This window comes from Chenopodium album, chromosome 2 (genome assembly GCF_948465745.1).
Source record: "Chenopodium album chromosome 2, dcCheAlbu1.1, whole genome shotgun sequence".
NCBI classification, from domain to species: Eukaryota; Viridiplantae; Streptophyta; class Magnoliopsida; order Caryophyllales; family Amaranthaceae; genus Chenopodium; species Chenopodium album.
The window spans coordinates 85,104,690-85,119,943 of NC_137835.1; the positions used below are offsets into that span (position 1 = coordinate 85,104,690).

General features: G+C 33.2%; 2 protein-coding genes and 1 non-coding gene across 3 annotated transcripts; 2 read left to right on the forward strand and 1 right to left on the reverse strand.

Moving 5' to 3' along the window:
* Positions 1 to 5,948: 5,948 nt before the first annotated feature.
* Positions 5,949 to 11,539, forward strand: LOC145578179 (histidine kinase CKI1-like). The gene is made up of 11 exons (XM_081635549.1): positions 5,949 to 6,005; positions 6,157 to 6,393; positions 7,564 to 8,244; positions 8,371 to 8,746; positions 8,859 to 9,385; positions 9,507 to 10,053; positions 10,155 to 10,482; positions 10,569 to 10,797; positions 10,887 to 11,072; positions 11,140 to 11,211; positions 11,402 to 11,539. Exons 1-11 carry the CDS (start codon positions 5,949 to 5,951, stop codon positions 11,537 to 11,539), a joined length of 3,378 nt encoding a protein of 1,125 aa, XP_081491675.1.
* Positions 11,540 to 11,695: 156 nt separating this feature from the next.
* LOC145604868 (ribosomal RNA small subunit methyltransferase-like) lies at positions 11,696 to 14,258 on the reverse strand. The gene is made up of 2 exons (XM_081660852.1): positions 13,899 to 14,258; positions 11,696 to 12,640 (listed from the first exon to the last, which is right to left on the reverse strand). Exons 1-2 carry the CDS (start codon positions 14,199 to 14,201, stop codon positions 11,852 to 11,854), a joined length of 1,092 nt encoding a protein of 363 aa, XP_081516978.1. The 5' UTR covers positions 14,202 to 14,258; the 3' UTR covers positions 11,696 to 11,851.
* A 793-nt stretch (positions 14,259 to 15,051) lies between these two features.
* On the forward strand, positions 15,052 to 15,123 carry TRNAH-GUG (transfer RNA histidin (anticodon GUG)). The gene has a single exon. It is a non-coding gene; the product is annotated as a tRNA-His (tRNA).
* Positions 15,124 to 15,254: the final 131 nt, after the last annotated feature.

Sequence of the window (15,254 nt, forward strand, 5' to 3'; positions counted from 1 at the left end):
CAATTAGCTTAGTGGTCATTTCATATAATCTAAATAGCTTAAACAATAAACTATTTATCAAACATTTTTCATGCAATCTGTTAATCAAATCATCATTTAATACAATCATCTAGTCTATATTAGTTAACACAATCAACTTTAGCTTTTAGATTTTCACGGAACACAACCAATATCTATTTTAAAGATTTTATTTTATTAGAACAATGTGTACTAATAAACAACTAAAGTATTAAAGGTTCAAGTTATGGCTCGACAATGCGTCGATCAAAGTGATGCAAATAATAATAGATGGAATGGAGGGAGTATTTATTATTTATGTTGAACATAACTTATTTTTACAGAAATTATACATGCTGAAATTGTTTTTCTTAAACTTAACCTTAACATATTTTTGTTGAAATTTATTTAAACAAAAGAGCAAAACGTCCATGAATTGAAACAACAACGAAAAAAAACCCCTAATAACATTTTTTATGATAAAATATGTTTTTATCATGTTAAATAAACATCTCAAAATATATATAAGAGTTTAAGACCCTTCATATACTCTTTTATCCCAGAATAATTGGCACAATCAAACATTGCACACATGTCCGATGCACTTGTTTGATCTTATTTTATTAATTAAATATTAATGAAATAACGATCTTGCTAACGAGCGCCCCGGGGCGTTAGATAAGGATAAATTATATTGGTTGAAATGGTATTAAGTTAGGAATTCACGACAAAATCACGCGTCGTTCGGTGTAATTAATGTTAATTTTACTCTAATATTTGCACTTTAATTCTCTTATCTAACGCCCCGGGGGCGCTCATTAGCTTTTGGCATGAAATGAAATAATAATAATAATAATAATAATAATAATAATAATAATAATAATAATAAGATTTTTTAGAAAATAACACCACAAAATAACCAAAAATTTGAATGTAACACCACAAAATTTCAAACTTTTACTATAACACCACAAAAAACCAAAAAATTGGATTTCACCACCACTCACTAACGCCATCCAAAAAACTGTTGGTGGGCACCACACTATATATACACGTGTTAGTTAACTATTGGATTAAAAAAAAGTAAAAAAAAAAAAACCCTACGCTACTAACCCAACCACTAGCGCCAGTTCCCCCTGCCTCCATCGCCATCACCTCAACCCCCGGCCCGCTGCCAGCTCCCCTAGCCGACCACCCTCAACTGATGAAACCTGCCCCACTACCGCAAGCCCAACCAAGCCTCACTGTCGCAAGCCCGGCCACGCCTACTGCCATCATTGGTGAAAACTCACCTGAGCCCAACTACCAACAAAAACCGGCACCTTAAAACACCATAGCCTTGAAACACGCCAGCCCAGCCACCAACGAAAACTGGCGTTGGCGTTTAAACCCTTTCACCCTCAAAATGATTGAAAACCACCAATCCTTTACCCTTTCATCCTCAAAATGCCCGAAATCGACCATGGTAATCCAGAATGGCCAATTTGACCATTTCAAGGGTGGGGAAAGAGGGTGGTTTTAGGCGGGTTGGGGTAGGTGGGGAAAGCGCTGGAGGTTGCGCTAGGGTGGTGCGTAGGTGCATTTGGGTTATGGCGGTGCGTCGACTGGGGTAGGCGGGGAAAGGAGCACCATCGGCTGGGGTTGGGATGCCAACATCGGCAATGGTGGTGGTGGGGCCACTACAAGAAAAATCACTTTTCGTAGCGATTATTTCGTAGCGATTGTTCATTCGCTACAATATGCAAGTATGTTTGTGAAATAATTAAGGATGTCGTATCATTTTTACAATCGCCATGGTTTTTCCATACAAAATCGATACGGAAAGCATAATAATACATATCCACACTATTTTTACACATTTATATAATTTTGAGAAATCGTATCATTTACAATCGCCACTAAATCCTAAAAATCGATACGAAAAACCTTTTCAACACTAGATATATAAATATTGTTTGACAAAGAATACATAAAATATGTCATAGCTTATTGGTGAAACATTTAATATAAGAGTTTGAGGTTGCATGTTCGAATCTTGTAAAGATCATACGCATGTTCATTTTTTTGAAGCAAATGAGTTGAACATTTATAGCGATTGTAATCACTACAATAATCACCACGATTGGATGTAGTTTTTCGTATCGATTATTGAGGCCAACCCCAGCGATATTGAAAACCACTACATACTAAAGGCTAAGGCAACGGGGGATATTGTATCGAATGACCATTCGTTGTGAAAGCTTTTTGTTGCAATTACAATCGATACTAAAGGTTAAAATAATCGCTACGAAAAGGTTATTTTCTTGTAGTGGGCTGGTTAAATTTGGTATTTTTTTTTATTTTTTTTTAAATTTTTTTTACCTTATTATATAGTGACATGTGGCAATGTGGATCCCAGGAATCCGTTAAGTGGTGGTGTAATCAATTGTTTAGGTTTTTTTGGGTGTTATAATACAAGTTTTTTTTTTTCTTTTTCCTTTTTTTTTATATAATCATAATCGTGACTTTTTTGTGGTGTTATTTTCTATAAAATCTTTTTTAAAAAAAAAAGAAATCATATTCATACATATATAATCACATATTTTATGATAAAATATGTTTTTATCATGTTAATAAAAAATATAATCAAAGATATTATATGAATTGTGAAAAAAGGTGCAAATTGTCAATTATTTTGGGACAGGGTGTAATATTAATTAAAAAAAATCCTAAATTTTTTAGATTATAAGCATTATTATCATAATAATATCCAATGAGATATAAAATCTATAATTTCCTTGCATAAAAAAAAAATCTTTAATATCCAGTGGGATATGATATCCAACCAGCTACTTTGTAATTGAAATATGGAAATAAAAATCAAGTTTTTAGAGAAATATCACACAATGAAAAATCTGAGATATTAAGCTGTGATAACTATAAAAGGGTCCTTATTAAAAATAGAAATAAATCAATATTTTTTTTTTTGAAAGAATCAAAATAAATATTAAGGATTTCTTTTGCTTTTGCTACAGATTATTGTTATAATAATTAAAATCCACATAAACATTTTTTTTTTCATACCCAATTCTGATATTCTAAATCTACCACAATACTCAACTAAAACCCAATTGATTTTTAACAAAAATCCATTGAGATTGCAAATATATTTTTATTGTTTTTAAAATGATTAATTAAATTAATTTATTATTTAAAAGTTTTTAATTTTTTTTGAATTTTTAATTATCAGCCGCACGCAAAACAAGGGTCCAAATTCCAATTTTCCCTTGGTAAAAAGTGTCTAAAAATAAAATTATATTGCATCTAATAACAATATAATAGATGTTGATGAGCCACTATATTACACAAAAATAAGTTAAATACTACAAATATCGTTTAGCATTGATTTTTGTATATTGATGGTTACAACATAAATTCATCATTATTTTTCAAATAAAATTTAAATTTAGCACGATTATTATAATTTATCATATGAATTCATTTGCTAATTATAACTTGATGTTTAATTAATCTCTTTCGTTTACCATGCAATGTACACACATGGTTATTTCAATTCGATCGTTCCATTACCTAGGTCAGATTGCTTATAATTAAGTTGGAAAAAATGTACATTGATCACTTCTAATACCTATCCACTTTTCTTTAATATCAAAATTATGGTGTAATTGCGCCAAAAAAGAAAGGAATTCTAAAATAATAATCGATAACTTTTGAAATAATTTTCTCGCATACTCTTCTAATACCTATTCACTCTGTTCTTTTGAGCTTCTGAGCAAAGCAGAGTAGAGCATAAAAAGATTCAGCTAAACATAGCAGAGCATAAAAAGATTTCAACAGAGCAGCCCACATTATGCCAGCAGCTCAGGGCATGCGCTCTTTATTTAGTCAAAAACAGAATTCAGCAGAACATAGCAGAGCATAAAAGATTCCAACAGAGCAGGCCACAGCATGCCAGCAGCACAGGGTCTGTGCTCTTTATTAAGTCAACAACGAAACTTTTTTTTTAATTTTTTCTTGTGTAGTACATTTATTTCAACATTCACGTACACATACGTAAAGCTTCATGCACGCTTGACAAAAATATGCATTTGTATGATCTTCCATTTAATTGTAACATTTACATAGAAATGTCTACACTAATTTAAATTATATAGAAATTAAATTCCAGCTAAATGTTGAATACCTGATATATTATTAGTCTGCTAATTAAATTTATCCGATAAAGAAGCTACTACTCTGATCAATATAATATGACTTTATTATACCATATATACGTATACATATAATAAATAATAGACAATTAAAAAATGCTCTAAGCTTGAATGCAAGGAGGCATCACTTCATATAATAAACTACTTCGTATATAATTATTATTACAATTACTAATTATTCGATATAATAAAAGAAAAGACCATCACAAAATGAATTATCCCACCTACTAGCAAGGTTAATTTTGTCTCAAATTTTATAAGATCTTCATAAAATAGTATATAAATAGGGCATTAAGCACACTCTTCAAACACAATAACAAGAGCTAAAAACAATCCTTTACATTAAATCCCTCATTTCTCACTTGTTAAATTAAGTTGCTATACATTTTTTTTTGGCAATTCTCCTCTCCTTTCATATTTCTACCTATTGGTAAGTTGATCTTCTTGAATCCAAAATTTTAATTTATGTAGCATAAATTAATACATGATTGTCATAATAAGAGCTTTGCTATAAACATTCATTTCATAATTTATACATATCTTAAACTGATTTTAACTGGTTTTTCAGGTAGTAAAAATTATAATTTCAAAGGAATTTTGACATGTTTTGTCAATACATTTCAACTTCAAGCTAAACAATTTAATGTAAAAATTCATTTTCTAGTACATTTTCAGTAAACCCCACATTAGTACATCAATTTTAAATTTTGAAATATTTCAACAAGATCTTATGATTTTTCAAATAGCACGCACGTGCTTCACTTGGCAAGCTCACGCACGTGCTTCACTTTGCAAGCTCACGCACGTGCCTACTCATGATAAATATCAAATGGATTTGGGTTACCAAAAAAAAAAAAAATTAGCCTTAATGATCTGATAATCCTTTTCTAATTGACGATGATCTCTCTCAGTTATTTTTTTTTTTTTTTTTTTGGATTCAAAATCTTTTAGCATCCGGAAAGATTTTATAATTTTTTTTGGTGTGAATGAAAATATTTATATGAACATCTCTAATGATCATAACCCATTTCCATTGCTTTTCCCTCAAATCTGATTGATTTGTTTGGATATCATGATTGACTCATTGTTTTGTATAAATACCTCATGTAAAATGACACAGTTATATTCTTCATTCATGGAGTGGGAAGAAAAAATTTTGCAAATGAAATTTTCAAACAGAATTAGAGAGTACAAATTAAAGTTGTTATTTTTTTTTTCCTTCACAATCTATAAGAAGTCACAATAAATAGTGATGTCAATGAGATTCGATCTCAGGTCTTAAGTATCTTTTTTCAAAACATTAAAAATAGTTATCTTTATTTCATTAAAAGTTTCAAGTTTATATAGTTTATAATTATAAATAAAACATTTACTTATAAATTTTTCAATATATATTTCTTATTACCTTTTATTTTCTTTCCCCTATAAACTACCCCCCCCCCCCCCAAAAAAAAAAAAAAAAAAAAAAACTATTTAATTTTTATTCCTTTGGGCAAAAACAGGAACAGAGCCCAATTTTCTTATTTTATTAAATTTACTAAGGCATTTTTTTTTTTTTTTTTGAAACCAAAGGCATAATTAATTGCCTCTACAAAAATATAAGGAACTTTGTTACGTTTAAACATTTGGATAAAACTCTCTTCATAATTAGCTCTATTTCTTGCTTATTTACTTTCTTCTTGATTTTTTTCATACATCTATAACAATGGGATACAGTCCATCATCAACTTGCAAGCTACAATGGCAGAAATTGTCAAATTAATCGCGCTGAGGCCCATTACTCTCTTTGCCTTCTTGGTAAGCAATACAACCAGAAAAAAAATAATTAAATTTAATGATTATTCCTTATATATATTACTAACTACTTAAAAAGTTGATAAAAATGTTTTTTTTTGCACCTAAATGATTATTTGAAATTTATTCGTGTTTTGTTACATGTTACATACAGACGCTTGCTGTGTTGTTGCTGCCTAGTGTCATCATCCCGATATGGTATCAGATGATGAAAAACATCGAGAAGAATTTGGGCAAGGAAACGAGTTATACTAGTTTCGAGCTAATTAAAAATTTTCAAGACGTAGCAAAACTAATTCCTCCCATAAATTCATCAGCAATTGATCTAGTAAATGTTTTGAACATTGATAATACGCGTGACAAACTTTTATTTCCTGATATTCAAAAGGAGGTTCGTGATCTTCCTTATTTTGTTTTTGCGATTTGTTTTAGCCTAAATATTTTTTTGATTACGATTTATTTTGGATTGTCTTATTTACCATGCTGATTATATAGCAGATGTAGTGAAATCTCCATTGATATTGATAATAAAAATCACAAAGATATTCTATAGAAAAAAAAAAGAATCACACATTTCACATAAATATTTTAAATAACCTAACTTATAAAGTATAGTACTTGTACATGTAATTTGAGGTTAATTTTTTGTTAAGATTTTGAAAAATGTCGATCACTTCGTATGTTTATCTAACATAATAACAAACAAAAATTTCTTATTGTAATAATAAAAAGTAATCAAGTAATAAATTATTAACAAATGGTATGTAATAATCTCAATTACAATAGACAGACTATAATTTTCAAGATTTCTAGAGTAAAATATTTGTTACTGAGATACTATACAATAACTTTCCAAATTTTAAGATTTTCTATTGATATGACAACTAAGGACAAGGTTATTAGGATAATATATACGTGGCACAATGGTATGTAAATATAGTTGGCTAATTACAGCTTTGATATGTTTATGTGAATGAATAATAATAATAAGGGGTATTAATTATCAAAGCTGTTTAATAACATAAATTAAGATCGAATTCTATCGATCTAATAAATGATTGATTTGATAGTACAATTACAACCATTTGCTGTCTTAAAATCAAACTAATATTCTAACAATCGTCTTTAAGTCAAGGGAAAAAAATAAAATGGTCTTTTATTTTGTTTAATTAATTTTTAAGGAGTATGAGAATTTTTGATAAAGTGAATTGTATTGAACCGTAATAATTTATTCTATTAAATTAAATCACATTTAATTTCAACTAATCCCCTTAAAAAGTTTATCAATTTTTTTTCTTCTCAAAATGACATTTATTTTAGATCAAGGAATATTTTATATTTATTGTTATATATAAAAAGAATTATCAATATTTTGAACAACTATAGGCGATAGCTCAATTGATGAATTAAGTACCATAAAAAGGTGATAATGAAATTAAATTTAAGTTACAAGTAAACGAAATTCATGTTAATGATTAATGTTAATAGTGTATTTACTTATGTTTATAATGTTTTCTAATAACATTTTTACTATTTTGACTAAGTTTCGATATATTTTCAGGTTGCGCCTGCATTATTCATATCACTATTGGTCATACCTCATACAATCCAAGCTTCATACATTGGATTGGATGGCCTCTTCTTTTCATATATCAAAGTCGATGATCAAATATTTGCATTATACTCAAACTCAACTTTTGCAAATAATCTTGATCATTACACTTGGTATACTCAACTAGTAAAATCTACTAGTGGAGAATTACTTGGAGAAGCCAACATCACAAAACCCCTCATTGTAATCAATGAGATATGGTTCAAAGTAGCTATGGATAGCGCAAATGGCTATGCATCATTAGGTTCTCGATGGAGTACTAACGATGGAAAAGAATCGTCGATTCTATTCTTAGACACCGCGAGGCTAGGTAGAGCCGGAGCTATATCTCTCGGGTTTTCTAGTGAAGAAGTAGCAACGTTCTTCTCTAGTACAAATCTTTTGGGTGCAAGTTTGTACATGGCAACCCTTGGTGGTGACAAGGTACTAATGGATGGTATAAAAGACGTCGACATCAAAATTAAGAATGACAAAGCTTTGGTGCAAGGTAGCAACCAAACTTATATAGGTGAAATTTCATGCAATTCCAACAACAATGGTGTTACCAATATTGGTGGTACCGCCTTAGACATTGGAGGAGCCAATTTCATTTTCTATTGCTCGTCGATTGATGTTGCAAGGGTGCCAATGGTATGATTTCGATCTTGTTAATCCATATGAATTATATACATTGTCAATATTACATATACATATATAGTATTGTGAAATTTTCATTTTTTATATTCATATGTTAATAATTGTATGGTTCTATTGTAGGTATATGTATTGGCTTATCCAAGCAATAGATTAACCATCAATGTCCACAATCACACAAAGGTGGAATTGATACTTTTAATTATCATGTTGATTGGCATGATAATCTCTGTGTTCGCGCTTGTCACCCTGGTTGTTAGAGCGGCTAGGAGGGAAGTGCACTTGCGTGCAGCATACATGAAGGAAATGGAGAAAACAGCACAAGCTGAGAGAAAGAGCATCAAGCAAAGCTTGGCCTTTGCGAGTGCTAACCATGATGTTCGCGGTTATTTAGCTTGCATCAAGGGCTTGACCGAACTCTCTGCTTCTGATCTTTCTCCCTTTTCTCAAGTTGCTTCTAACTTGAGGAAGATAGATACTTGTGTTGAGGATCTTTTAGGTAATACGAAGTATAAACATATGTATACATACATGTTTTATTCATGAAAGATTGTTCATAACAACTAATTCATCTTTTTTTTTTTTTTTTTTTTTCTTGTTGAAATATGCAGCATTAGTGAATTCCATCCTAGATTACAGCAAGATAGAAGCAGGGAAAATGCAATTGGATGAGAATGAATTCAACTTAGCACAACTGCTTGAAGACGAAGCTGATTTACACCACCCAGTTGCCATGAAAAAGGGAGTCGAGGTGATCCTAGACCCTTGTGATGGTTCCATCTTCAAGTACTCCCTAGTAAGAGGTGACCGTAGCAAGCTCAAGCAGATCCTTGGCAACTTGCTAAGCAATGCAATCAAGTTCACTTCACAAGGGAGCATCTGTATCAAATGCCAAGCTAAGAAACCGAGCTTTGAGAACCCTATTATAACTTCAAACAGGTTGTCAAATGATCTCGAAGACATGAAGATAATCAAGCAAGATTCAAACTGCATGGAGTTTGAGTTTATGGTGGAAGATACAGGTCCTGGGATCCCTAAGGACAAGCGTAGTTCGATCTTTGAGAACTTTGTTCAAGTCAAAGAAAACTCTGCAGGGCAAGTTGGAACTGGTTTGGGACTAGGCATTGTACAATCTTTGGTATGTATGTTTGGCATTAACATTTTAATTAATCTAGCTATTTGCTAAAATGTTATTGATAGTCTCATACACCCATTTGAATGTAGAACTAATTAATGTGGTGTATGAAAATAATTTGCAGGTAAAATTGATGGGGGGAGACATAGAAATCGTAGACAAAGCCAATGGCAAACAAGGGACATGCTTCAAATTCAACATCTTTTTTATAGTACAAGAGGAATGTTTGGATAACCCAAGGCAAGAATTGATAGAGCATAGGGACATCAACTCGGGCTCAGGGTTAAGCGCGTGTGTTCGTAGTCCTAGAGGTGAAAAGTCTTTAGTGATTCTCTTGATGAAAAATGATGCGCGGAGAGGAATGATCCATAGATACATGGAGAACCTTGGTGTAAACTTGAAGGTCCTAAGCCAGGGGAAGCAACTCTCTCCGACTCTTAAGAAGGTTAAATCTATGCTCATTGATCCTCTATTTAACTCATCGTCAGGGAGGTCAGACACGAGCCCTCCTTGTGGAACCTACTTGAGTAACAGCCCTCCTCTCAATATGATGGAATGCATACTGCTTGTAATAGATTGCAATGCAGGGGATGATTTTCAGAAAATGCAGAGATTGGTGTCTGAGTTTAGAAAGGACTTATACATGACATGTATCAAGGTAGTTTGGCTCGGTAGGCCTGGCACCAGCAGGGCTAACTTACAAGGTTTACCAGATGAGAGTCTCCCTTCGACAGATCTTATCATATCGGAGCCTCTTCATGGGTCACGGCAGTGTCACGCTTATTAAGGATTGTGAACCTTCTTCCTGAGTTTGGGGGTGATTCTGTAAGATCTCCTACTTCTGGGAGATCAAAGAGATCCAATACTAGTGTTGCAGTTTTAATAAGCAACACACAGTCGGAAACTGAAGAAGACAATATCGGGTCTAGTGATGGGGAGATCAAGCTAGTAAGAAATAGGCGAAGCTTACAATTAACTACTAGTGGTGAAAACTATGCTCATGAACAAGAAGCCTCTCAAGTTCTAATGAGCTCGAGCAGTAATCAGTCCCCGTCGATGACTAATACTACCCAAATGGGAGAAATACAAGAAGTTCCAAGGTGATGTAATGATATTAGTATATTCACTTACAAGTTGTGTTTGATACAAAGAAAATGTTTTCAACTTCATATTTTTGTGTTAACAGGGATGCAGAGACCGAGAAATCTCCTTTGGAAGGGAAGAAAATACTGCTTGTTGAAGATCATATGTTACAAAGAATGCTAGCTGAAGCATGTGTTAAGCGTTTAGGTGCCGAAACTCAAACATGTGAAAATGGTGAAGAAGCTCTTGAGGTGGTTTGCAAAGCTTTGAGCAACCAGCAAAGTGGAGAACCCTCTAAGTTTCCATATGATTTTATAATCATGGATTGTGAGGTAAGCTACCCAAATTTATTTCTGTTCAACTTATAACATAAACTAATTCACAATTTTTACTAACCTGAGGTATCTTGTGTTTATCTCAGATGCCAGTGATGACTGGCTTCGAAGCAACACAGAAAATCCGAGAAGAAGAGAAGAAGTACGGAGTACACATTCCGATTATTGCACTGTCAGCTCATGAGGTTGATGGAGAGGAAGGCAGGAAGATTGCTGAGGCTGGAATGGATGTCCACCTGACAAAGCCACTCCGTGGTGAAGAGCTTCTAAAAGTACTACAAAATCTGTTATAAACTAAGATAATTGTATCAATTATACATTTACTTTATGTATCAATAGGTCCTTAGAAATGTGCCTGCAAAATCCTGTTATTTATTTATGCAGTGTGCAGGCACATATAGGCTACCCAAAGTAGGTACTAAGTGTAATCCGAATGGATGTTAGTTTACTCCTACAATTCTATAAATATAAGCAACCGTTTTTATGTTATGTTTTCCTTGTCAATGGTGATACTTAAACAGCAATATGAGTAACCGCACAGGCGCACACGGCCCTGCAATACTTGATATTGAGACTGATAAATGCTAACCATTCCCAACAGATTATACATACTCCCTCATACTACCGTACTTCGATTATTGAGTTACTCCGTAACTCTTTACGTCCTTTGACTGCTAACAGCTACTACGTCTACTCATGGTTGTTAGTAAAGAAATATAGCCAAGTTTACCAAAAGTAATCTATATAGCCCAAGTTTTTACTGACAAACGGTTCAATAAGTGATCTGCATTGCTCACGTTGTCAACACGAGTATTTTCGATCAGAATCAAACCATACAGTATATATTTCATATTGATAAACATTCAACGAGTATGAGTATATAAGATAATGAAGATACGAAGAAAAACAGATTCTACTACTACATAGATCAAAATTGTTGCCACTCAAGTTTACAATATTTGGATATCACAAATTGTATGGGATAATGAAAGCAAGAAACAAAATTGGGTGCATGTATTTATCAGAAGGAAATAAATTACATATTGAATCACTATTTTTTACTAGTGAAGTGAATACCAGCCTGGTTGAAAACTGATAATAAGTGAATGAACTCATTTTGTGTGAGCTTGGAAGATCTTTTGTCTGCGTAATCATACCGCTTTAACACATCTATCACCTTAGCTTTAAAATTAGGATCATTTGCTTGCATATCATTATCAGAGTCTGCATCCGAACCTTCAACATCCATTTCATCTTCATCGGCTTTTCCATTATCCACTTCCATAGTTTCATCCTCGTCTACCTGATCATCTTTCTCATCGGCTAAAACAGACATATCAATTGCCTCTGAGTCATTTGTCAATTGTCCTAAAGACTCTAAGGTCCTGTAGTTCTTCTCTAGCATTTCAAGAACCTTTTTCTGGCCAAATATTGATCCAAGTGTTTTGTTCTTTCTGCTGAAACATAAAGAGAGCAGACCATTCCACTCTTTAAGTTTGCCAGCTGGTATAGGAAGAGGCTTTCTTGGTTCAATACGAACGACTGAGGAGTCGACCTTAGGTGGGGGTCTGAAATTATTCTTCCCAACTTTGAGGAGATGGAAGACCCGAGCAAGGAGCTGAGTGTTCACTGAGAGACGGCAATAGAGCTTGTCACCTGGTTGAGCAACCAGCCTCATTGCAAACTCTCTTTGGAACATTATAATTGCACATCTGAAGTTTTGCCTTTGGTTGATATCTAACAACTTGAACACAAGTGGGGAAGATATCTGGTAAGGGATGTTGGCGACGCAGATATCAAAAAATGGAAGTTCACACTTGAGAACATCTCCTTGGATAACCTGCAGACAAAGAATGTCAGGACTTACGGGGATACTCTTTATAATTGATTAAGATGTTAAGCAAATAATCCATTTACTTGTCAAGCCACAAAATCAAGCAGATTCAAGAGTCAAAATAGTACTCTATAAAGTCTAATCCAAACAATGCAATCTCCATGAAGAAGTAAACATCTTCCAATTCAAATCCAATTCAAAATCCAAAAATCGGCGCAAGGAAAAAGAATACCATGGGGCATTGGGCTACAAGCAGAACACATGAAAGCAATAGATATGCCAGTAATGAGCAGAGCATATTACACTATTTTCTTCCACACTTCCAAGGAAGGTTTAGGGCAACACAGCACTGTATATTACTCTTTTTGGCAATCAGAGGTGCATATTTTAACACATCAGTCATTACAATACACATTAACGCTTTGTTTGGATAGCAAAGAAGGAAGGAAAAGAAGGGGATGGAAAATGGAGGAAGGGAAGGGGAAAGAAAAGGAGGGGGAGGTGAGCTCCATTTTCCCTCCAAATCTCTCCAATTTTGGAGAGATTATGGTTATAAAAGAGAGAGGGAAAATGGATCCCTCCCTCTCCTTCCCCTTCCTTCCCCTAATCTTTTACCCAAACAAGAGATTTTGTCCCCCTCCGTTTCTCTTCTCTTCTTTTCCTTCCATTTCTTCCTATCCAAACAAAGTGTAATTGAATACCCCTAGTAGGTCTATGGTGTCTACCTCTCTCAGGTTTGCCTTCAGCCAAACACACTTCTACAAAAAAATATAGGAACACACGATTTATTTGGACTTCAGAGCACTACACCATTTGCACAGTACAAAACAATTTAACATCAATTTGATCCCAAAATTATGTGCTTCTAGAACCTAAATAGACCATAAATTACTATTAGCACATTCAACCTCTTTGAGATAATACATTGTTCTTTATCTCCTTATCTCTTACTTAGTTACTTTACCCAATAGCAATTCATGAACAACAAAGTTCAACTAATATCTTAAACAATGACACACCATAAAATCAACTACAAAACTTTTTACTGAAATTCCAATTCATTCCTCTTCAGTTCTTGCACCCAATATTGCCTAACACTAAAGAAACATTTTGTGACATGCCCAATTTTACACCTTTCTATAATTTCTAACCTTAAATTTATAATAAATTCAAGCTCCACAAAATCCCATCAATTAAAGAAGAAAAAAGATCAAATCTTTCAACAAAATACAAATTAATAACAAAAAAAGGTGGGAAAAAGAACCTCCAAACGAGTAGACAGAGGGGTGCCTTGAAAACGGCGTTTAAGCTCAAGAACCATACGAGGATCCAATTCAACGGCAACAACCTTCTTGCCAGCTTCGAGAAGCTTCTTAGTAAGATTACCAGTACCTGGACCAATTTCCAGGATAACATCTGTAGGTTTAATACCAGCTTTCTGAACAATTGATTCAACCAACATTGGATTTTTCAAAATATGTTGTCCCTTTGATTTGTGAAAGGGTATTCCTCCTTGAAAATGGTTGCTCCCCTTTTGCTTCTCTTTTCTGACTTTTCCGCCCGCCATTTTTGTTCTGTGAAAAAAGCTTCACAAGTTCTCAATTTTCAGAGATTGAAAGGAAGCTTTTTTTTTTTTTTTTTTTTTTTTTTTTTTGGTGCAGCAAAGGAAGCTTTGGTTGCAGTATGTTAGGGTTTTGAAACAATGACGACGTTAATACGTTACGGAGTAATTTATGACTAAATGATCTAATGCGGTCCACTGCTGCAATTGATTCGATTTGAGCCGAGTCGAGTTTTGATACTTCGTAAGAATTATTCATGTTCAAACTATTCCAAACTTAAACAAACTTTTAAAAATCTTACTCAGGCTTGGTTCGTTTAAAATTTAGCTTGTTCGACTTTTTTTACAAACACTATCATTTACATTTCGAGTATAAGTACGAGTTTAAAACGGGCATGATATAAAACAAGTCCTAATTTATAATAAATAAATAAATTCTTTAAAGTTTTAACGGGTCCATTTAATTCTATATAAGATGTTTTCATTTTATGTATAGAAAAAAGGTAATGACTGAGTTTTCATGCCTATACTGCTATACATGATGAAATAATTAATACTTTTTACAAATTATTTGGGATAAAAGATATATAAATTGTACTCAGTTTTTATTTGGGCTTGAAAAACTTATAAATGAACATTATCAAGTTGAAAATGATATTGTTCGAGCTTTGTTCATCTATTTGACAAGCTAAAAACTTTTTGTTCAAGCATTATTAGGCCTTGTTATTTTGAAGTTTGAACTGTTCAGAAGCTTAAAAAGAACACGGTCTAAAGGAATGCAAAGGGAAACTATTAAAAAAAAAAAAAAAAAAAAATATGAACTATGTTACAAATCCCCTCCTTAATGAACAACAAAGTGGCTGTAGTTTAGTGGTTAGAATTCCACGTTGTGGCCGTGGAGACCTGGGCTCGAATCCCAGCAGCCACACTTTTTTTTTTTTTTTTTAACCTCCCGCAAAAACTCCATTCAATTCCCTTAACTTGCCACGTCATCAACCCGCGCTTTTCTTCACCCATTTTCCCGCCAAAATTCCCCTATCTCTCTCCCTTTACCCTCTT